At 45.4% G+C, this 24,874-nt stretch overlaps 1 protein-coding gene across 1 annotated transcript; it reads left to right on the top strand.

The window, feature by feature from the left end:
• Positions 1 to 429: 429 nt before the first annotated feature.
• On the top strand, positions 430 to 23,589 carry LOC135555555 (guanylyl cyclase C-like). Its single transcript, XM_064988079.1, has 27 exons — positions 430 to 1,190; positions 1,353 to 1,465; positions 5,992 to 6,059; positions 6,290 to 6,508; positions 6,717 to 6,835; positions 7,027 to 7,123; positions 7,223 to 7,328; positions 7,451 to 7,607; positions 9,248 to 9,333; positions 9,450 to 9,567; positions 11,935 to 12,016; positions 12,409 to 12,511; positions 12,778 to 12,840; positions 13,941 to 14,012; positions 14,416 to 14,520; positions 14,774 to 14,860; positions 15,169 to 15,301; positions 15,435 to 15,572; positions 16,029 to 16,117; positions 16,206 to 16,297; positions 17,053 to 17,211; positions 19,519 to 19,711; positions 21,125 to 21,299; positions 21,474 to 21,572; positions 21,708 to 21,802; positions 21,893 to 21,969; positions 22,082 to 23,589. Exons 1-27 carry the CDS (start codon positions 980 to 982, stop codon positions 22,284 to 22,286), a joined length of 3,261 nt encoding a protein of 1,086 aa, XP_064844151.1. The 5' UTR covers positions 430 to 979; the 3' UTR covers positions 22,287 to 23,589.
• The last annotated feature ends 1,285 nt before the right edge of the window (positions 23,590 to 24,874 follow it).

The following is a 24,874-nucleotide window of genomic DNA, read 5'->3' as shown; positions in this document are numbered from 1 at the left end:
GTGAACTGGTCAACATTCCTTTGTCTTTGTTTTCCTTTCTTGTATATTCGTTTCTCCTAATTCTCATTAGGAGAAACACATTGTTTCCTCCAATTCCTTCTTCTAGTCAGTTGAACATTGGATTTAGGCCTACTCACCTGTATCTTATATAAGGAAACAATAGAGACTCAATAAAGACCATGCTTAAAGAGATAAATTCTCAGAGGCAAGTAGATTATTGTAGGGCCTACAATAAGTTAATAAGAGCAATTACAATGTTTCTATAGGGTGTTCTGCATACTACAGGATTATTCCCATAAATGAACAGGGTCGACAAATAGCATGTTTATAAACATGATTAAATCATTCAGTTTCATATTGAGATATATAAATAAATTAACTGTAGGTGTCAGGCATAGCTGCCCTCCCTCTTCTGTGTGCACAACTGGTGGTTGTTCATTAACGCGTGGGACAGAGTGGCTGGCAGGTACTCTCACTGAAGCGCTCACTGGTGGATCTATTGCCTTTGCTACTCCTTCAAACCTTTCTACTTTTAATATCAGAGGGCTGTCTACTTTTTTGTTAATTTACCATTACTTTATCCAGAGAGTTGGTTGAGCTGACATAAACAACTTCTTTCTATCCCATTTGTTCTTGTTCTACCTTAGCTCTGGTAGGTGTGTCTCCTGTGATTGCAACTAACTTAGTGTTCATTTGTTTTTTGTATTTGATGGTCTGTCCATTGTTTTTCATTTTATATTTAGCCTGTCTAAGAATTGAAGTAGTTTACTCAAATAGATTTTTTTATTTTTACAGTCCCGCTTTTTAAAACAATCTTTTTTCTTATTTCTATTTCTAACTTTTCTAACTTTTTGGTTTGGAGTGGCCTGTAACCCTTAAGGGTGTGTCTTTAAAGATGTTAAGAATTTCTACATCGGGATTTAGATAGTGGAGTCTTTTTTACAGTATTTTTTAAAATCCTGTTCTATACAGCATCAAAATGCAGAATTCACATTGTTTTCTTTGCGTGGGAGTCTTGTTTGTGGCACTTGTTGAGAGCCGAATGCTGGACAAGTGCATGAAATCCAAACCCAAATACACCATTAACGTTGTACTTTTGGAGGATCAAACCTCAGACTGGAGCCTCAGGTTTGTAAAGGGTGCAGTGTTGCAAGCAATTGAAGCGGACAGGCAACTGAACATGGCAGCAGGTACAGAAACATGCATTTATTTTTTCATTTCAACATAAAACAAACATGTCAGTGATTAATCAAAATTCAGTTGTAACCTACCACACAAACCTATTGGACATTTCATTATGCTCGATAACAGTTATTATCTCATCCTCCTATAACACTCTCTCCCTTGCCAAGGTTTACACACCAATTTAACGGCCAATTTCAATGGGTTTAACACCACGCTGTACAAACGAAGGGGCTGTGGGAGCAGCACCTGTGAGGGAGTGGAGATACTCAAGTCCCTGCATGTGAGCCAGTCTTTTTAGCCAGTAATGTCCATTCCCATCTTGATACCATCTCTTCCAGGAGACCATTGCTACTTGAATTACAGTTGAAGTCGGAAGTTTACATACACTTAGGTTGAAGTCATTAAAACTCGTTTTTCACCCACTCCACAAATTTCTATTTCCTGTTCGCTATAGTTTTGGCAAGTCAGTTAGGACATCAACTTTGTTCATGACACAAGTAATTTTTCCAACAATTGTTTACAGACAGATTATTTCACTTATAACTCACTGTATCACAATTCCATTGGGTCAGAAGTTTACATGCACTAAGTTGACTGTGCCTTTAAACAGCTTGGAAAATTCAATAAAATGATTACATGGCTTTAGAAGCTTCTGATATGCTAATTGACATCATTTGAGTCAATTGGAGGTGTACCTGTGGATGTATTGCAAGGCCTACCTTCAAGTGCCTCTTTGCTTGTCATCATGGGAAAATCTAAAGAAATCAGCGAAGGCCTAAATTGTAGACTTCCACAAGTCTGGTTCATCCTTGGGAGAAATTTCCAAACGCCTGAAGGTACCACGTTCATCTGTACAAACAATAGTACGCAAGTATAAACACCATGGAACCACGCAGCCGTCATACCGCTCAGGAAGTAGACACGTTCTGTCTCATAGAGATGAATGTACTTTGGTGCGAAAAGTACAAATCAATCCCAGACCAGCAGCAAAGGACCTTGTCAAGATGCTGGAGGAAACAGGTACAAAAGTATCTATATCTGTCACAACTTCCACCAAAGGTGGCTCCTCTCCCTGTTCGGGCGGGGCTCTTTCTTATTGATTCACCTGCGTTACCCGTGGTGCTGGGGATACCCTGGTTGGCCCGTCACAACCCCAAGATCTCGTGGCAACAGAGGGCTCTGAAGGGGTGGTCAGAAGAGTGCTCAGGCCTCCCGGGTGGTGCAGTGGTTAAGGGCGCTGTACTGCAGCGCCAGCTGTGCCACCAGAGAGTTTGGCTTCGCGTCCAGGCTCTGTCGTAACCGGCCGCGACTGGGAGGTCCATGGGGCGATGCACAATTGGCCTAGCGTCGTCCGGGTTAGGGAGGGTTTGGCCGGTAGGGATGTCCTTGTCTCATCGCACACGAGCGACTCCTGTGGCGGGCCGGGCACAGTGCACGCTAACCAAGGTTGCCAGGTGCACGGTGTTTCCTCCGACACATTGGTGCGGCTGGCTTCCGGGTTGGATGCGTGCTGTGTTAAGAAGCAGTGCGGCTTGGTTGGGTTGTGTGTCGGAGGACGCATGACTTTCAACCTTCGTCTCTCCCGAGCCCGTACGGGAGTTGTAGCGATGAGATAAGATAGTAGCTACTAAACAATTGGATACCACAAAATTGGATGGAGAAGACGGGGTAAAATAAACTGGGGAAAATAAAATGAAAAATGAAAAAAGAAGAGTGCTCATGTGTAGGTGCTACTATGGTGGAGAGTCCAGACCAAGTCTCCACTGTGTGCATATGCCGATAAAAAGAAGGTGACTCAATTACCACTTCATCGACGAGGGGATTGTGTGATAAATCTCCTGGTAGACGCGGCACTTCCCAGGAATCACGTGTATCCCCTGTCACAGGAAGAGACCGTGATTATGGAGACATGTGTCTCTGAATCTCTGGGGCAAGGGTACATTCGGCACTCCACGTCACCTGCCTCCTCAAGTTTATTTTTTGTGAAGAAGGAGGAGGGAGGTCTGCGCACGTGCATTGACTTTAGAGGTCTATATTCCATTACAGTGTGGTACAGTTACCCACTACCTCTCATCGGCATGGCGATTGAGTCATTTCACCGCAAGCTTCTACACTAAACTGGATCTCAGGAGCGTGTATAACTTGGTGCGTATCCGGGACGGAGATGAGTGGAAGACAGCATTTAGTACCACATCAGGTCATTATGAGTACCTCGTAAGGCGGACGCACTGTCACGATTGTATGATGCAGAGGAGCGGTCCATCTATCCCACTCCCATACTTCCGGCCTCTTGTCTGGTGGCACTGGTGGTATGGGAGGTTGACGCGGACATCGAGCGGGCGTCACGTTCACGTTCCTACTCCACCTCAGTGTCCAGCTGGACGGGTATACGTTCCGTTTGATGTTCGTGACAGATTGATCTGGTGGGCTCACACGTCCCCTTCCTCTGGTCATCCGGGAATCGGTAGGACGGTGTGAAGCCTTAGTGGGAAGTACTGGTGGTCCACTTTGGCCAAGGACGTGAGGGTTTATGTTTCCTCCTGCTCGGTGTGCACTGAGTGCAAGGCTCCTAGGCATCTGCCCGGGGGAAATTACACCCTCTTCCCGTTCCACAGCGGCCTTGGTCACATCTGTCGGTGGACTTCCTGACCGATCTTCCTCCGTCACAGGGCAACACCACGATCCTGGTTGTTGTGTATCGGTTTTCTAAGTCCTGTCGTCTCCTCCCTTTGCCCGGTCTCCCTCGTTTCATGTGTCTCTCCTCAGGCCAGTGATGGCTGGTCCACTTCAAGAAGCTGAGGTGCGGGAGGTCCCTCCGCCCCATTGGACATCGATGGGGCCCCGGAGTATGCAGTTCGGTCCATACTCGACTCAAGACGTCAGGTGGGGGGCCTTCAGTACCTTGTGGATTGAGAAGGGTACGGCCCGGAGGAGAGATGCTGGGTACCGGTGGAGGACGTATTAGACCCATCTCTGCTGAGGGAGTTTCACCACCTCCATCCGGATCGCCCTGTGCCTCGTCCTCCAGGTCGTCCTCGAGGCCGGCGTTGACACACTGCGGGGGCCGCTCGTCGGGGGGGTACTGTCACGACTTCCACCGAAGGTGGCTCCTCTCCCCGTTCGGGCGGGGTTCGGGTTCGGCGGTCAGCGTCGCCGTCGCCGGCCTACTAGCCACCACCGATCCATGTTTCCTTTTCCGTTTGTTTTGTCTTTGGTTCTGTCACACCTGGTTCTCATTTGCTTTGATTTCTGTGTGTATATTTACCCTGTTTCCCCACTTAGGTTTGTGCGGGATTATTTATCCTTGTTGCTTATGGAGGCTTGCCTCAGTGTATTTTCGCATGTAATGATTTTATTAAGGTGCGTTGTGGTTCTACGCTTTACGGGTGAACTGTTTGTTCCCATTGGATTTTGGGCATTTGTACTGGACTGTGTTTGTTTTGGACTTGCCCTGATTAAAAGTTACACGCTACACTGATATTTTGCTCTCCTGTGTTTGACTCCTCACTTATCTTCAGTAGGCACGCAACAATATCCACAGTATAACGAGTCCTATATCGACATAACCTGAAAGGCCACTCAGCAAGGAAGAAGCCACTGCTCCAAAACCTCCATAAAAAAAGCCAGACTACGGTGTGCAACTGCACATGGGGGCAAAGATCGTACTTTTTGGAGAAATGTCCTCTGGTCTGATTCAACAAAAATAGAACTGTTTGGCCATAATGACTATCATTATGTTTGGAGGAAAAATGGGGAGGCTTGCAAGCCGAAGAACACCATCCCAACCGTGAAGCACGGGGTGGCAGCATCATGTTGTGGGGGTGCTTTGCCATCACAATTTAGATGGCATCATGAGGAAAGAAAATTATGTGGATATATTGAAGCAACATCTGAAGACATTCGTCAGGAAGTTAAAGCTTGGTCACAAATGGGTCTTCCAAATGGACAATGACCCCAAGCATACTTCCAAAGTTGTGGCAAAATGGCTTAAGGACAACAAAGTCAAGGTATTGGAGTGGCCATCACAAAGCCCTGACCTCAATCCTATAGAACATTAGTGGGCAGAACTGAAAAAGTGTGTGCGAGCAAGGAGGCCTACAAACTTGACTCAGTTACACCAGCTCTGTCAGGAGGAATGGGACAAAAATCACCCAACTTATTGTGGGAAGCTTATGGAAGGCTACCCTAAACATTTTACCCAAGTTAAACAAATTAAAGGCAATGCTACCAAATGCTATTTGAGTGTATGTAACTTCTGACCCACTGGGAATGTGATGAAAGAAAGAAATGCTGAAATAAATCATTCTCTCTACTATTATTCTGACATATCACATTCTTAAAATAAAGTGGTAATCCTAACTGACCTAAAACAGGGAATTTTTACTAGGATTAAATGTCAGGAATTGTGAAAAACTGAATGTAAATGTACTTGGCTAAGGTGTATGTAAACTTCCGACCTCAACTCTATATGTTGACTGACAGACGGATTTTGATGTGCAGATGAGAAGATGAATTGCCATTGAAGTGTAATTTCAACCATTCACTGTTGGCGGATCCGCTTGGCTAGTAAAACTGTTCTAATACATCAGGTGGAGAAGTTTCCATTCCTACTGATGCATACTGCAATTACTATACTGAAACTAAGCAGTAATTTCAGTCAGATTAAAATTGTGCTGATGAAGAGGGCCTATAAGATTAATAAAGATGACATTATTTCAGTAAGAGAAATGAGACAGGGACAAGCCCTTCCCCATTACTCAACAACATGAGTGCCTATTTTTATGTACACATTTGTTTGTGCTCCAGACTAAAGGTGAGGTGGGATGTGCCATGCTGGGACCCTCCTGTACATTTGCCACTTTCTTTATGGTGGAGTAAGTACTCTCTCTGTCTTGCACGCACACACGCATGTTAATGATCCCTGTCTCTGTCATCCCCATTGAACAAGTATTTGTTTTGCCTGATTATTAGTAGTTGATGATGTGTATGTGTGGTAAATGACCCACTAGGTGATTATGATAACATTGTTTATTGTTATGCTGGTTTATAATATGCTGTCCTGTAAGATAAGGACAGATTGTGACCCCCGGTCTGTGTGTCTCAGCATGGAGATAGGCCTGACCCTGACTATCCCCATCATCTCCGCTGGGAGCTTCGGTCTGTCCTGTGACTACAAGGCCAACCTGTCCCGCCTGCTGCCTCCGGCACGCAAGATCTCCAACTTCTTTGTCCACTTCTGGAACTTCACCAGACATGGTCTGAAGATGCACTGGGGGAGGGCTTATGTCTACAAGAAGGCAGACCAAACTGAAGACTGTTTTTGGTGAGATGGAACATCTGTGCATTTGAAAGGGGATTTCTGCCACGTCCACACATACAGACAGTACAGAGATGCTCATTGCATGTGTATGGTAGATTGTAACACTGTAACATACATATCTAGAGTAAGTTTGATGTCTGGGAGAGAAGAGTTTATTGTTGGGTGCTCCATGGTGCACCGTTACATCACTTCCCTTTTGCCATCGTCATAGGTACATCAATGCGCTGGAGGCACCCTCGGTCCAATTTGCTATGTCAATCTCAAGAGAGATGCTACGCAGCAAGAAAGAGCTAAAGAAAGCTATTCAGTCTGAAAACAGACACAGCAACGGTGTGTATCTCCCTCTGTCTTCTTCAATACCTTCTCAAGTCTTATCCATGCCTTACACTCCAGCCACTTGTTCCACCCCGAATAGGAAATAAATCAATGGATACTTAAAACAAAACTTTTGGAACCTAGCTACAATCTTTTAGATGTTATTTCATCACACAGATTTATAGCCCCTGTACAATATTTTCCAGTATTTATTCTCTGTGGAACCCCAGATGACATCACCACTATAAAGAACGAAACAACGATTCCCCCAGAAATTGTCTTCATCCTCATCGATATCTATAAGTGAGACTGGTTTTGGTAGTTTGTTACACCACATTACATTGTTTTTTTTTTGAGGACACTGATTGAAAGTTGAAACCATGTAACTTTTCTATCTCCTAGCCATGGGTATCACACTAACATGACTGCCAACCCAAGCATGGACAATGTTCTGGTGCTCACCTTGCCTGAGAGACAATACAACAACACATTAGTTTACAACAGCACGGTTAGTCCCTGCTCCACTCATCTGTCTTCATTCCTCAGTCCGTCTGACTTCCCAAAGTCTAAACAGAGATAACACCTCTCTCTCTCTCTGTCTTCCTGACTGCTTCTTCTCTCCTGTTGCAGAAGTTAAATGACTATGTGGCGGGGTACCATGACGGTGTGTTGCTCTTTGGCCATGTGCTGAGGCAGAGGTTGACCAGTGAGCTGAGAGGCAGAGCAACACAGTCCACCACCACAGAGCTCCCCGATGTAAACCCCTTCAGGAATGTCTCTTTTCAAGGTATAGGAGGGCCTAATGGCCAGGGCCATGGTCCATCCTGTCCTCAGTCCACCACCACAGAGCTCCCGATGTAAACCCCTTCAGGAATGTCTCTTTCCAAGGTATAGGAGGGCCTAATGGCCAGGGCCATGGTCCATCCTGTCCTCAGTCCACCACCACAGAGCTCCCGATGTAAACCCCTTCAGGAATGTCTCTTTCCAAGGTATAGGAGGGCCTAATGGCCAGGGCCATGGTCCATCCTGTCCTCAGTCCACCACCACAGAGCTCCCCGATGTAAACCCCTTCAGGAATGTCTCTTTCCAAGGTATAGGAGGGCCTAATGGCCAGGGCCATGGTCCATCCTGTCCTCAGTCCACCACCACAGAGCTCCCCGATGTAAACCCCTTCAGGAATGTCTCTTTTCAAGGTATAGGAGGGCCTAATGGCCAGGGCCATGGTCCATCCTGTCCTCAGTCCACCACCACAGAGCTCCCCGATGTAAACCCCTTCAGGAATGTCTCTTTTCAAGGTATAGGAGGGCCTAATGGCCAGGGCCATGGTCCATCCTGTCCTCAGTCCACCACCACAGAGCTCCCCGATGTAAACCCCTTCAGGAATGTCTCTTTCCAAGGTATAGGAGGGCCTAATGGCCAGGGCCATGGTCCATCCTGTCCAGGGCCATGGTCCATCCTGTCCTCAGTCCACCACCACAGAGCTCCCCGATGTAAACCCCTTCAGGAATGTCTCTTTTCCAAGGTATAGGAGGGCCTAATGGCCAGGGCCATGGTCCATCCTGTCCTCAGTCCACCACCACAGAGCTCCCCGATGTAAACCCCTTCAGGAATGTCTCTTTCCAAGGTATAGGAGGGCCTAATGGCCAGGGCCATGGTCCATCCTGTCCTCAGTCCACCACCACAGAGCTCCCCGATGTAAACCCCTTCAGGAATGTCTCTTTCCAAGGTATAGGAGGGCCTAATGGCCAGGGCCATGGTCCATCCTGTCCTCAGTCCACCACCACAGAGCTCCCCGATGTAAACCCCTTCAGGAATGTCTCTTTTCAAGGTATAGGAGGGCCTAATGGCCAGGGCCATGGTCCATCCTGTCCTCAGTCCTCCATTTAAACACCATAACATTTACGTCAGGCAATGGTGAGAACCTATACTTGGCAAAGCTGCTCGGAGGCAACCTTTAGCATCTGATCTTTGACTCTCGTCCAATGGGAACTTGCGCAAACCAGAACAGTAAATGTTTCATTTTTGTCACACCACCGTCATTCTCCACACAGGAACGAAAAGCCACACATTATGCAGAAACCCATTCACTTAGATTTATTTTACAGTGCAGTACATCTCTTTGCTGACTTTTATGGGCAATATTTCACATTTTGTCCATTTAAAGCTGAGGACCATAGTAATTCAGCTGGTTATATGTCTTCTGCAACCTCTTGTATTAGATAACATTTCCCAACCTGAACCTTGAGTATAGCACCAGGTCATAGCCTCAAATTCTTTGGAATTGTTGCTCACAGTGGTGTGATTATTGGTGCTATAATAAGGGAGCAACTGGTTGTTAAGGGCAGGTGTTTCAGTCAACAGTTTTCTGCTCAGGAGGATAAATGGTGATGCTCTTAAAGGGTTAGACATAATAGTGTCTGTGTGCAGGTATGGGGGGACACTACGTGCTGGATGAGAATGGGGACAGGGACGTGAACTTCTCTGTGATTTACACATCCACCATCGATAAACAGGTAGGCTTCATCCAATGTAACTGTTGGAATGGTCACCATGTCTGTCCCCTGTTAAACAGCAGCAGGACATCATTTAATAATCACTAAACAACGCTGTCATTGCACCTCCCCTCCAGTACAAAACCCTGTTTGTGTTTGATACTTCCATAAATGAGACCAGAGTGGAGGACAACACCCCCTCACTGCCCTGGCCCGGGTCCCAACTGCCAGATGACAAGCCAATCAACCCTAACGGTAATGGCATACAGTGTATTTGGAAAGTATTCAGACCACTTGACTTTTTCCACATTTTGTTACGTTACAGCCTTATTCTAAAATGGATGAAATTTGTTTTTTCCCTAATCAATCTACACACAATACCCCATAGTGACAAAGCGAAAGCAAGTTTACCTAATTTACTTAAGTATTCAGACCCTTTGCTCTGAGACTCGAAATTGAGCTCAGGTGTATCCTATTTCCCATGATCATCCTTGAGATGTTTCTACAACTTCAATTTCCATCTGTGGTAAATTCAATTGATTGGACATGACTTGGAAAGGCACACACCTGTCTATAAAAGGTCCCACAGTTGGCAGTGCATGTCAGAGCAAAAACGAATCCATGAGGTCAAAGGAATTGTCCATAGAGCTCCGAGACAGGACTGTGTCGTGGCACAGATCTGGGGATGTTTTTCAGTGGAAGTGTTATGCACTTGAGTGAAGACCCAAAAGCGGTTTAACAAAAACAGAGTTCTTTAATGAGAACACAGGAAAGACATAGATCCTCTTCAGATGTTGATAATGGCAAAAATAGACAACCCGCAGAGAGGGCGACAAATGAAACATAAAGTCCCTCTGATAAATAACAAGAGAGTCCCCTTCTTAGCAGCAGAGGAGAATAGCTGGGTTAGCGGCGACAGGCTGCAGGTCGCTCTGGGTAGGCGCGGGTCATAGAGGAACAGTGGTACCTGATCACACGTAGCATCAGATGAACTGGACACGGTGCAAACGAAAGACTGTTAGTAGTGTACAGGATGCACCTGCCAGGCAGATTCCGACAGGATAGGACAAGGAGCAAGCAAACGAGACGATAGCTTGCTTCTGGCATGAGAAACACAAACGAGAATCTGACACCGAAAGTAGCAGGAACAGAGAGAGAAATAGAGACCTAATCAGAGGGAAAAAAGGGAACAGGTGGGGAAAGGGTGAACGAGGTAGTTAGAGGAGATGGGGAACAGCTGGAGAAGGAGAGAAAGAGAAGGTAACCTAATAAGACCAGCAGAGAGAGACAGAGTGAAGAGAAAGAACAGGAACAGACATAATAAGACATGGCAGGAAGGGCCTGGGAGATGAGTCAGGATCGAGGGAAAGATGAACGGTGCAAAGTATAGAGAGATCCTTGATGAAACCTGCTCCAGAGCGCTCAGGACCTCAGACTGGGGCGAAGGTTCACCTTATACCAGGACAACGACTCTAAAAAACACAGCCAAGGCAATGCAGGAGTGTCTTCGGGACAAGTCTCTGAATGTCCTTGAATGGCCCAGCCAGAGCCCGGACTTGAACCTTATTGAACATCTCTGGAGAGACTTGAAAATAGCTGTGCAGCGACGCTCCCCATCCAAACCGGACAGGGCTTGAGAGGATCTGCAGAGAAGAATGGGAAAAACTCCCCAAATACAGGTGTGCCAAGCTTGTAGCGTCATACCCAAGAAGACTTGAGGTTGTAATCTTTGCCAAAGGTGCTTCAACCAAGTACTGAGTAAAGGGTCTGAATACTTACGGAAATATACATTTTCAAAAATGTCTAAAAATCTGTTTTTGCTTTGTCATTATGGGGTATTATGGGGTATTGTGTGTAGATTGATGAGGAAAACAAAAACTATTTTATCCATTTTAGAATAAGGCTGTAACGTAACAAAATGTGGAAAAAGTCAAGGGATCTGAATACTTTCCCGAATGCACTGTATAAGCTCTTGTAACAGGCCAGTAGACGTTTCTACCCTCAAGCGATAAGACGGCTGAACAGTGGCTACCCGGACTATTTGCATTGACCCCCTTATTTTATTTCCATTTCTGTCATTCAGCAGACATTCTTATCCAAAGTGACTTACACAGTAGTGAGTGCATACATTTCAATGTACACTCACTGGACACTCACACACATACACACATGCACATTTATTCACACTCTTCCAATACACTGCTGCTACTCTCTGTTTATTATCTATGCATAGTCACTTTAGCCCTACCTACATATTATCTCAATTACCTCGACTAAGCCACACCCCTTCACATTTATTCGCTACAGTTACCCCTTGTACATTACCTCGTTATAGTTTTTTTATTGTGTTACTATTTTCCCCTTAGTTTATTTAGCACATATTTCTTACTTTTTAAAGACTCTTCATTGTTGGTTAAGGGCTTGTAAGTAAGCATTTCATGGCAAGGTTTACATCGGCTGTATTCGACACATGTGACAAACACTTATTTTATTTTATTTATAAACACTAGTGCTACTAGTAACAGTACAAAGTTTATTCTAGTATACAAGCTCTTTTGAAGTTTCTGTTACAAAGATACAGTATTGGTGGGGGAAATACTTATTCTATGTTTGTGATTCCAGATCTGAAGACAAAGGATATCATTGTGATCGTCCTGAGTGTCAGTGTTGTGGTGGTGACTGCCATCGCTCTGATCTTCTACAGGTCAAATATGCACCACACCAACCTCTGTGTTCTCACTTCTGTCCAATCACATTGTTACTTGATGACATGTCTCACTCACCTCTGTGTTTGTCTAATTATTATTATTATTAAACATATTATTATTATTATTATTATTATTATATTTACCCTTCTGCTCAGTCACTTTAAACCTGATTACACAACTGTCACCAGAATCCATTTCATTGATTGGAACTGATATTGACCTTGTATATAGTATTTATTCTCGTGTCTATTTTTCTTTTATGTTACTTAGCATTACTGCATTGTTGAGGAAGAGCTGGCAAGCAAGCATTTCCCTGTACTGTTTACACTTGCTGTATCCTGTGCACGTGACAAAGAAACTCTGATTTGATTTGATTTATGGCCGATAGGCAGAACATGAAGGAACGTCAAAACCAAAAGAGGTGGTCCCACATCAGCCAAGACCTGATTAGTCCACTGGATGGGAAAGAGTTAAGCCTGGTCTCACTGAAGGTGAGCTCCCTCACCTCCTCCTTGTCATTATGTTTTTGCCTGTCTGTTTCTATTTATAGCATGTAACCTCACAAACTCCCATAATGCATGGCCAACACAAGCCGGTGTTACACTGATGTTGGTTTAAATTCTTTCATTTACATTCTGATACTCCCTGTGTTCTCTAATACCCAGGGATCGAATTGGATGCCTATAGTCTTGAGATATTTTATTAATGTTGACGGTTTATTCCACATTATTTATCCCTTTTTCTTTCTATATATCAGATCGATGAAGACAACAGGAAGGACAGCTGTTACCAGATTCACAGGGCTCGCTATGACAAAAAGGTGCCATTACACTCTTTGGTCCATAAACTGACATAAAGACGTGGTGTGAGTTGTCATACCAGGGTCGTTCCGCAAAAAGATTGCCTTTTGCATCCCTTTGATTTGTGCGCCAATATAACATTTTAAAAGCCTGTTATATTAAATGAATTGCCCTTTAATGTAGACCACATGGAGAATTCAATACATCAATAAAGACATGCTGAAGTGCAAACATTCAGCATTGTGACATGTCCCTCTGTGCCCCCTCTCTGACCTCTAGGAAGATTATAACCCACTTAACCCCTGAATTTCACCATCATTGTAAAGCCCAAGTTATTTTGTTGCTTTGACAAAGTCGTTTCTGAAGGTTATTATTTATTTCATGTGATTAGTGATTCATTTACGTTTCTTCCTCATTTTAAGGTCAACCCTCTTACTTGAACTGAACTCTCGTTAATATGGTATAACTATTCCTTTTAAATATGTTTTTCAAAATAAACATCTTTATTCAGAGAGAAAATGCTTTTCAAAATAAACATCTTTATTCAGAGAGGTTGGGTTAAATGCGGAAGAAAAATTTCAGTTGAATGCATTCAGATGTGCAACTGACTAGATATCCCCTTTCCCTTTCCCTTAATTTTCAAATCATAGTGTAAAAAGCATGTGAGCTGGTTCTAGTCTTTGTGGCAATTTTCTGGTGTTTGTGGTGGAAAACTGAGCGGTTCGAGCGTAACACGTCAACCAGGTTACCCTTAGATAGACAGGCTAGAAATGATAGAACAATTTAAAAAATATTGTGAAGGTTGCATTCAATTGCAACCCCCTGTTGCACACAACAAGCTTCCATTTCCCCTGTCACACGGGGATTATGGCTGATTTAAGATGAAATCGTCAACCCTGTTACTTTATTTGACACTTAATAGGCACTTACTATAGTAATATTTTTATTTAACCCCTTGAGATGGGGAAAAAGTGTTTTTCATGAAGTTGAACATGTGCTCTTTGTGACAGTTACACTTCTTGAAAGGCACTGAATTGGAGGAACGACCCACCAGTAACTACTCTCAAAGGCTGAAATGGGCATAACTTCTACTCTATTATTATGGATCTATTATTTTCAGCCCGTGATCCTGAAGGAGCTGCAACACACAGATGGTAACTTCAGTGAGATCCAGAGGATTGAGCTCAACACTGTAAGTTTCTTGCTAGTGATGTCACTTCCTCTCCCCCGCTATCGTAGTTCCTCCTAACCTGCCGATTCAAACACTAGTCCAGTCAGCTATCCACTGATCTAGTGTCCATTTTGAGTGGCTATATGGCCCAGGTGCAAGGTCAACCATATTATTTCTTATCTTGATGTGATGTGAACAACAGAGGTTTGCGGATTTGTGTATGTATGTTTTGTGGCTTTGTGGCCCTATGGAGGAATCTTTCATCTCCTTGTCAATCAGAGGAGATAGACGATGTAACCTTATGTGAGCAATTAGGTGATAAAGGTAGATAAGTGTGAGGAAGTCATGATCACCCATGAGAGGATGTCTTTCACACTGACTCTCTCTCTCTCCTGCTTCCTGTCTCTCTTTCTGCCTCTCTCAGCTCCTGCGTATTGACTACTACAACCTGACCAAGTTCTATGGCACGGTGAAGTTTGAGTATGGCCTGTTTGGAGTGTTTGAATTCTGTGAGAGGGGATCCCTGAGGGTAAGAGGATTGGCAGAGAACATGACTTTATGGTGGGAATCAGTGGCCTACTTTCCACCCATATATCTTCATTGTGCAATGATAAGCAAATGACATGTACACACATGTTAATTACAGGACTCCTTTACCGACAGCGCCTGGGTCACAATCACAGTTACATTCACACAGTTTTCAAATACCCTGCCAGGCAGAAACAAAAACACTCAAGCATAAACTGAACTGCAGTAAACTCTGTAATTCACTGTCTTTACAGTATGTCCTTAATGACACAATCTCCTATCCTGAAAAGACCTTCATGGACTTGGAATTCAAGATATCAGTCATGTATGACATAGCTAAGGTATGCTTATGTAGTTTGGTTGTACTATGTGTTTACTGTAGGTAAATGCACTGACATTGTAATATGGTGTAATCTAGTGCCTCCCAACCTCTTTTGCTTACTGTACCACCAACTGAATTTCGCTCTGGCCGCGGTACCCCTTAAGTACCCCCTCATGTGCATTGAACCAGTAACCCTATGGTCTCATGAGTTCTCAAGTACCCCCTATGGACAGGCCAAGTTCCCCCAGTTGTCCTAGTACCCCTGGTTGGGAACCACTGGTGTTGCATGCTGTAGCTGTGTGGGGCTCACCCTGGTGGCGGTTTCAGGGCATGTCCTACCTCCACTCCAGCAACATTGTGGTCCATGGCCGACTGAAGTCCTCAAACTGTGTGGTGGACAACCGAATGGTGGTCAAAATCACAGACTTTGGCTGCAACACCATCCTCAACCCCTGCAAAGGTGAAGCCCTCTGCCCACTATGTCCCTCACAAGTAAATGATTCAACCTGAAAGTATTATGCAATGAAGTTAGTAAAAAACTCAAGCAGGAGAGTGATTTGATATCCCATTCTGGTCCCTCTCCTTTCTGTCAGACTTGTGGACGGCTCCAGAACACCTCCGGAAGCAGGGGATCTCCCAGAAGGGCGACGTCTACAGCTTTGCCATCATCACTCAGGAGATCATACTGAGGAAGAACCCCTTCTTCACCCAGGCCTGCTCCGACATCGCAGGTAACAACGGTCTGGCGGCTAGAGTCAGAGAGTCATCCAGAACAGTTTTCAGCCATAGTAAAAGTTATCAAGTTTTTTATGTCTATGCATCTCACACTGGTAATTTAACAGCGGCTCCTGCTGGCCATTACATGTAAATACAACTTCTGCTCACTAGGGATCACTGTTATCAATTACTATTCTAGGGATTTTGCAAAAGGAGAGTGAAATTCATATTATTTTACTGAGGCGGCAGGGTAGCCTAGTGGTTAGAGCATTGGACTAGTAACCGAAAGGTTGAAAGTTCAAATCCACGAGCTGACAAGGTACAAACAGTTAACCCACTGTTCCTAGGCCGTCACTGAAAATAAGAATTTGTTCTTAACTGACTTGCCTAGTTAAATAAAGGTAAAAAAATATATATTTAAAAAATGAGGGCATGTCTGTCAACTGAATTCCCCTTTTATTCCTCCCCAGAGAAGCTGTACATGGTGCAGTACCCAAGTCAAACTGGCTTCTTCAGGCCAGATCTGAACTTTGAGACAGCAGCAGAAAATGAGGCGGAGGTACAAGGCTCCTCATAGCATTCCTCATGTACGCATGCATATCTGTGTTAGTTTGTATGTATGGTTGTCATGTACTTGTCTCCTGCAGCTTTACATGTTGATAAAGAACTGCTGGGAAGAGGACCCAGAGAGAAGGCCAGACTTCAAGAAGATAGAGGGATCTCTGGGTAAGATTTTCAGGTAAGCCCAGTGCTTTATGAGAGTGTGAGTGTGAGTGTGTTTGTGTGTTTAAAAAATGCCTGATATTCCAAAACTACACTGAATGTACAAAACACCTTCCTAATATTGAGTTGCACCCCACATGGACTCTACAAGGTGTGGAAAGCATTCCACAGGGATGCTGGCCCATGTTGACTCCAATGCTTCCCACAGTTGTGCCAAGTTGGCTGGATGTCCTTTGGGTGGTGGACCATTCTTGATACACACAGGAAACTGTTGACAGAAAAAAAACAGCAGCGTTGCAGTTCTTGACACAAACCAGTGCGCCATGCACCTATTACTATTACCATACCCCATTCAAAGCACTTTACTGAATGGAACACATACACAATTCATGTCTCAGTTGTCTCAAGGCTTAAAAATATATATTTTTTAAATTCTCTTCTCTTTAAAAAAATGTCTCTTCCCCTTCATCTACACTGACTGAAGTTGATTTAACAAGTGACATCAATAAGGGATCATTGCTCTCACCTGGATTCACCTGGTCAGTCTATATCATGGAAAAGGCGGGTGTTATTAATGTTTTGTACACTCAGTACATTCAGTCAATCAAAACCCTTTTTACAAACCAAAAGCCATGGCATGTCAACAGCTGATTTGTGTTTAACATGCAGACGTCTTAGAAATGTAGAGTTCTATCAATGATTTTCTGAGCTATTGGGCTTTTACCATTACAGAGATTTGTTCATTTTTTTCCATGTTCCACAATCATTCAGCAACCTGCACAACCAGGCTAATGAGAGCTACATGGACAACCTGATCCGTCGGCTGCAGATGTACTCCAGGAACCTGGAGCACCTGGTGGAGGAGAGAACCTCTCTGTACAAGGCTGAGAGGGACAGGGCTGACAGGCTCAACTTCCTGCTCCTGCCAGCGTATGTCATGCATCCCAGCTCAACCTTAACCCTTAACCCTAACTCTAGCACTAGCTTCATGTCCACATCCTGGCTCAACCCTAACTACAACCCTAACCTTAACCCTAAACTGAGCTTTATGTCCACATCCTGGTTCAACCCTGACCCTTGCTACAACCCTAACCTTAAACCTAAACTGAGCTTTATGTCCACATCCTGGTTCAACCCTAATCCTCTTAACGCTTAACCTTAACACACCTGCCAGCCTATTTAACCTTAAGCCAACAGAACTGCCAGCCTTATTTAGCTTTCCTGGACGCTCAGCCTAACAGAACAATAAGGAGTCGCTCAGCCTAACCTCCCGTCCCCCTGCTTCCTTCCTCAGCCCAGTGGTGCGTTCCCTGAAGGAGACGCTCAGCCTAACCTCCCGTCCCCTGCTTCCTTCCTCAGCCCAGTGGTGAAGGAGACGCTCAGCCTAACCTCCCGTCCCCCTGCTTCCTTCCTCAGCCCAGCCTGGTTTTCCCTGAAGGAGACGCTCAGCCTAACCTCCCGTCCCCTGCTTCCTTCCTCAGCCCAGTGGTGCGTTCCCTGAAGGAGACGCTCAGCCTAACCTCCCGTCCCCCTGCTTCCTTCCTCAGCCCAGTGGTGCGTTCCCTGAAGGAGACGCTCAGCCTAACCTCCCGTCCCCCTGCTTCCTTCCTCAGCCCAGTGGTGCGTTCCCTGAAGGAGACGCTCAGCCTAACCTCCCGTCCCCTGCTTCCTTCCTTCTAACCTCCCGTCCCCCTGCTTCCTTCCTAGCCCAGTCAGCCCAGTGGTGCGTTCCCTGAAGGAGACGCTCAGCCTAACCTCCCGTCCCCCTGCTTCCTTCCTCAGCCCAGTGGTCCGTTTGAAGGAGACGCTCAGCCTAACCTCCCGTCCCCTGCTTCCTTCCCCCCAGTGGTGCCTTCCCTGAAGGAGACAGCCCAGTGGTGCGCTTCCTTCCTCAGAAGGAGACGTTCCCTCAGCCTAACCTCCCGTCCCCTGCTTCCTTCCTCAGCCCAGTGGTGCTCAGCCTAACCTCCCGTCCCCCTGCTTCCTTCCTCAGCCCAGTGGTGCGTTCCCTGAAGGAGACGCTCAGCCTAACCTCCCCGTCCCCTGCTTCCTTCCTCAGCCCAGTGGTGCGTTCCCTGAAGGAGACGCTCAGCCTAACCTCCCGTCCCCTGCTTCCTTCCTCAGCCCAGTGGTGCGTTCCCTGAAGGAGACGCTCAGCCTAACCTCCCGTCCCCCTGCTTCCTTCCTCAGCCCAGTGGTGCGTTCCCTGAAGGAGACGCTCAGGAGTTCCCTGAAGGAGACGCTCAGCCTAACCTCCCGTCCCCCTGCTTCCTTCCTCAGCCCAGTGGTGCGTTCCCTGAAGGAGTCGCTCAGCCTAACCTCCCGTCCCCCTGCTTCCTTCCTCAGCCCAGTGGTGCGTTCCCTGAAGGAGACGCTCAGCCTAACCTACCGTCCCCTGCTTCCTTCCTCAGCCCAGTGGTGCGTCCCCGAAGGAGACGCTCTCCCGTCCCCCTGCTTCCTTCCTCAGCCCAGGAGACGCTCAGCCTAACCTCCCGTCCCCCTGCTTCCTTCCTCAGCCCAGTGGTTCCCTGCGTTCCCTGAAGGAGACGCTCAGCCTAACCTCCCGTCCCCCTGCTTCCTTCCTCAGCCCAGTGGTGCGTTCCCTGAAGGAGACGCTCAGCCTAACCTCCCGTCCCCCTGCTTCCTTCCTCAGCCCAGTGGTGCGTTCCCTGAAGGAGACGCTCAGCCTAACCTCCCGTCCCCCTGCTTCCTTCCTCAGCCCAGTGGTGCGTTCCCACGCTCAGCCTAACCTCCCGTCCCCCTGCTTCCTTCCTCAGCCCAGTGGTGCGTTCCCTGAAGGAGACGCTCAGCCTAACCTCCCGTCCCCCTGCTTCCTTCCTCAGCCCAGTGGTGCGTTCCCTGAAGGAGGCTCAGCCTAACCTCCCCGTCCCCCTGCTTCCTTCCTCAGCCCAGTGGTGCGTTCCCTGAAGGAGACGCTCAGCCTAACCTCCCGTCCCCCTGCTTCCTTCCTCAGCCCAGTGGTGCGTTCCCTGAAGGAGACGCTCAGCCTAACCTCCCGTCCCCCCCTGCTTCCTTCCTCAGCCCAGTGGTGCGTTCCCTGAAGGAGACGCTCAGCCTAACCTCCCGTCCCCCTGCTTCCTTCCTCAGCCCAGTGGTGCGTTCCCTGAAGGAGACGCTCAGCCTAAGCTCCCGTCCCCTGCTTCCTTCCTCAGCCCAGTGGTGCGTTCCCTGAAGGAGACCTCAGCCTAACCTCCCATCCCCTGCTTCCTTCCTCAGCCCAGTGGTGCGTTCCCTGAAGGAGACGGGCAGTGTGGAGCCAGAGCTGTTTGATGAGGTGACGGTCTACTTCAGCGACATCGTGGGCTTCACCACCCTGTGCCAGTACAGCACGCCCATGGAGGTGGTGGACATGCTCAACGACATCTACAAGAACTTTGACAGGATCCTGGACCACCATGATGTATACAAGGTAGTTGGGACTGAGGCTTGACATGTTCACATACAGTGCCTTGTAAAAGTATTCACCCCCTTGGCGTTTTTCCTGTTTTGTTGCATTACAACCTGTAATTTAAATGGATTTTTAATTGGATTTTGGGTAATGGACATACACGGAATAGTCCAAATTGGTGAAGTGAAATGAAAAAAATAACTTGTTTCAAAAAATGTAAATACAGATAAGTGGTGAGTGCAGAGGTATTCACACCCTTTGCGAAGAAGCCACTAAATAAGATCTGGTGATACCAATTACCTTCAGAAGTCGCATAATTAGTTGAATAAAGTCCACCTGTGTGCAACCTAAGTGTCACATGATCTCAGTATATATACACCAGTTCCAAAAGGCCCCAGAGTCTGCAACACCATTAAGCAAGGGGCACCATGAAGACCAAGGAGCTCTCCAAACAGGTCAGGGAAAAAGTTGTAAAGAATTCCAGACCAGCTTGTGTTATAAAAAAATATCTGAAACTTTGAACATTCCACGGAGCACCATTAAATCCAAATCCATAAATGCTATGTCTGGCTCAAACCCAACACCGCTCATCACCCGAGAGCACCATCCTCACAGTGAAGCATGGGGGATGGTGCTCTGGGGATGTTTTTCATCAGTAGGGACTGGCAAACTGGTCAGAATTGAAGGAATGATGGATGGCGCTAAATACAGGGAAATTCTTGAGGGAAACCTGTTCAGTCTTCCAGAGATTTGAGACTGGGACGGAGGTTCACCTTCCAGCAGGACAATGACCCTAAGCATACTGCTGAATCAACACTCAAGTTGTTTAAGGGGAAACATTTAAATGTCTTGAATGGCCTAGTCAAAGTATGACTTAAAGATCACTGTACACCAGCGGAACCCATCCAACTTGAAGGAGCTGGAGCAGTTTTGCCTTGAAGAATGGGCAAAAATCCCAGTGGCTAGATGTGCCAAGCTTATAGAGACATGCCCCAAGAGACTTTCAGCTGTAATTGCTGCAAAAGGTGGCTCTACAATGTATTGCCTTTGGAGGGGGGAATAGTTATGTATGCTCAAATGTTCTGTTTTTTTTGTCTTATTTCTTGTTTGTTTCACAGTAAAAAATATTTTGCATCTTCAAAGTGGTAGGCATGTTGTGTAAATCAAGTGATACAACCCCCCCCAAAAATGTTTTTTAATTCCAGGTTGTAAGGCAACAAAATAGGATAAATGGCAAGGGGGGTGTATACTTTTGCAAGCCACTGTACTAAAGAAGAATCCACAGTACTGTTGTTACTGTAGTATTATGGAATTGAAAGCATTCATATCATTTGAGATGGAATAGTTGAGTGGGGAAAACAGTTTTCATATAAATGTTATTATTGTATTCAGATGACATTTCAGAGGGTTATTGTCTCTTCTTCTCTCTGCCAGGTGGAGACGATCGGTGATGCGTACATGGTGGCGTCGGGGTTGCCGCGGCGCAATGGCAACCGTCACGCAGTGGACATCGCCCACATGGCCCTGGACATCCTAGCTTTCGTAGGGACCTTCCAGCTCCAACACCTACCGGGCATACCCCTGTGGATCCGCATCGGGGTGCACTCAGGTACCCCATCTCAGCACAACATAACTGGCCCATACAGTAGTTTGTATGGAGCTTTAATTTTCCCACAATTTAGTTTTATTTTAAGTTCATAATGTTGGGCCAATACAGTCCTGTTAGCAACACTTTCACTGCCTGCTGTGTGTTTAGCTTTCACTGTGTCTGGTGTATTTACAGGGCCGTGTGCGGCGGGTGTGGTGGGGAACAAGATGCCACGTTACTGTCTGTTTGGAGACACAGTCAACACTGCCTCACGCATGGAGTCCACAGGCCTGCGTAAGAGACAGCACACAGACACCGACACATCAAACATGAACACTTACATACATTCTCCTCAGCTATCACAAGCACAGCTCCATTCTAGCAGCATATATTCACCATAGGATGACACCTCTCATACTTCCTCTCCAGCACTAAGAATCCATGTCAGCCAGTCTACCATAAACATCCTCCAACGGACAGACTGCAAGTTTGAGTATGAGCAGAGAGGAGAGACCTTTCTGAAGGTAAGCTGGGTTCAGAAAGCTATGCGATGGTTTTGTGAGTATAGAGTTCAGATTATGCCAACAATTTGTATGTTTGTGTATGTATTATAGGGTAAAGGCAATGAGATGACATACTGGTTAACAGGGGTGACAGGGACAGAATACAACCTGCCAATGCCCCCGACAGCGTGAGTAGAAACCCCCCATCCTGATCGTATACTGTATCTATCACCCATATCTAAATGGAGCATTATGGTATGTCAAATAATTCAAACATCTTGTCCCTGGTTGTCTCCTCAGGGAGAACTTCCAGAGGCTACAGCAGGATCTGTCTGAGATGATCGTGTCCAGCCTGGAGAACAGAGGGCCAGGGACCAACGGCATGGAGAAGAGGAAGACCCTCTCCACCAGAGTCAGGAGGAGGGAGACCAATGGGAGCCAGGAGGACGGCCTGCCAGAGTACCTGCACCTGTCCATCACAGACATTCCCAGCACCTACCTGTAGCCACCCAGGACCAGACTGCCTCCTGTGGGGATACAGGGCTACTACATGCTGTCAAATGGTGCCATTGAAGTCAAGTAGCCTTATATTCACCTGATACAATAGTTACAGTAATGCCTTATACATAGGAAACCTGACTATTTTCCAATTCATTTCTGGGTAAAAGACATGGCTTTCTGGTTTGAGCTAAAGGTTATTTGGGGTCACATGAGCAAAATGTGTGGGGACGTTCCATAAATAGTCTGTAACGGAGATGCTTTAGGAAAACCTGAACCAGTAAACCAAGAAGCCCCTGAAGAAAAGACAAATGAGTATTGTTGCATTTTCCCAGAAATCAACAATGAACAATTGTTCAAAATAACATCACTAATTATCACCGAAGCATAATAATAATATGAAAGCTTAATATTGCCATCAATAACGTGATGATTACATCTTATAAATGATGTATACACACAGTGTTGGTTCATAGTTTCTCATTGTAATCTCAGTGCATTTTATTGGTTCATAGTTTCTCAGTGCATTTTATTGTGTCATAGTTTATCATCTTAATCTCAACGCATTTTATTGGTTCATAGTACGAAATGTTTTTATCCTCAAATTTGATAGTAGTCTGAAACACTGATACGTCATCATTTTAAAGGCCCACAATTTTCTTTATAGGTTTTCCAACCTTTATTAGTAAAGTGTGTCCACTGAATTGGAACAAAATAACATTCTGTAAAAGATGAGTATACTTTTGTTTAACCAAAAACCTTTCCTCTTTCTTATCAAAATGTACTATATATGAGTCGGGGTAAAATTTCTACATGATGCGTTTTTTTGTTTTGTTGACTGTTGTGTCAAATATATCCCCAAGTTAATAGCAGTTGCCACCTTTACTTCTACATTCACTAAAAGTGAATTATAAAGTTCATGCAAATGTTATTCCTCATTTTCGCTAATTTTAAAGTAATATTTACAACCGGTTTTACATTGACATATCGCCAAATTGCATCAAATCATTTCGCAGCATTTGATGCACAATATATAGCCATATAATTGTCCAGATAATACCTTCATTCTAAAACTACCAGGAAAATCTACACAGAATAAGAGTTCAAATAGAAATATCCTATAACAGCCCTGTTATTATTGGAGTTAACCCAATTTACTCAGATTTAGAAACACAAGTACATAGTTGTCTCCCACAGTATAGGCTTACAGGTTTGTCTTTATGCCTACACCATCACAAATGTGTATTTTTACATTAAATGATTATACTGTACCAACAATACTGTAAAGAACAAGTCATTTTGCTTAACAATGGCCATGTGGTTTTATGTGAAAATGATGTCCTCTCAGTCGGAGCATTGCACAGTCTTGGTGGTCACCAAAGCAGCATCCCCCAGCTCAGTGGCAGGAAGTGGGATCCAATGCTCCCTCAGACCATTGCACATGAACATGCCACCGACCTCCCCAAGAGAGCCACACCCCGAAGCACCGCTGTAGGTGGACACCTCCTGCCTGAATCATGTTTGGGGCCCCTGTTCAGCTGAGGACAGGATGGAGGGGCCTCCTCCTCTCTCTGTACCACGGCTGATGTACAGTCTCCCTCCACAGGTGGCAGGGCTTTAGCTGGAGGGTTAAGTCCTGCCTCTGGTTCACCTGGAGCAGAAACAAGCATTACCCAGCATTATTCTTCCTGAAGAGAAATCTACATCAACATGATAAAGAAGGCTTCTACTTCTAATCTGAATAACAGAATAATTGGCAGCAATTGGATAGAGTTAAGAAGAATGTTCTTTTGGAAAAGCTAAATTAATAAATACACTACCTTTCAAAAGTTTGGGGTCACTTTGAAATGTCCTTGTTTTTGAAAGAAAAGCAAAGCTTTTGTCCATAAAAATAACATCAAATTGATCAGAAATACAGTGTAGACATAGTTAATGTTGTAAATGACTATTGTAGCTGAAAACAGCATATTTTGGGGAGAATACAGAGGCCCATTATCAGCAACCATCACTCCTGTGTTCCAATGGCACATTGTGTTAGCTAATCCAAGTTTATCATTTTAAAAGGCTAATTGATCATTAGAAAACCCTTTTGCAATTATGTTAGCACAGCTATTCTGCCTCGAAGGCCAGCATCCCGGTGTTGCCTCTTTACTGTTGGCGTTGAGACTGGTGTTTATGCGGGTACTATTTAAAGAAGCTGCCAGTTGAGGACTTGTGAGGCGTCTGTTTCTCAAACTAGACACTCTAATGTACTTGTCCTCTTGCTCAATTGTGCCCCGGGGCCTCCCACTCCTCTTTATATTCTGGTTAGAGCCAGTTTGCGCTGTTCTGTGAAGGGAGTAGTACACAGCGTTGTACGTTTCTTGGCAATTTCTCACATGGAATAGCCTTCATTTTTCAGAACAAGAATAGACTGACGAGTTTCAGAAGAAAGTTCTTTGTTTCTGGCCATTTTGAACCTGTAATAAAACCCACAAATGCTGATGCTCCAGATACTCAACTAGTCTAAAGAAGGCCAGTTTTATTGCTTCTTTAATCAGCACAACAGTTTCCAGCTGTGCTAAAATAATTGCAAAAGGGTTTTATAATGATCAG

The sequence above is a fragment of the Oncorhynchus masou genome, chromosome 15 (genome assembly GCF_036934945.1).
Source record: "Oncorhynchus masou masou isolate Uvic2021 chromosome 15, UVic_Omas_1.1, whole genome shotgun sequence".
Classification (NCBI taxonomy): Eukaryota; Metazoa; Chordata; class Actinopteri; order Salmoniformes; family Salmonidae; genus Oncorhynchus; species Oncorhynchus masou.
Note: the sequence above shows the minus strand (reverse complement) of the source record. Positions and strands in the feature narration are given on the sequence as shown.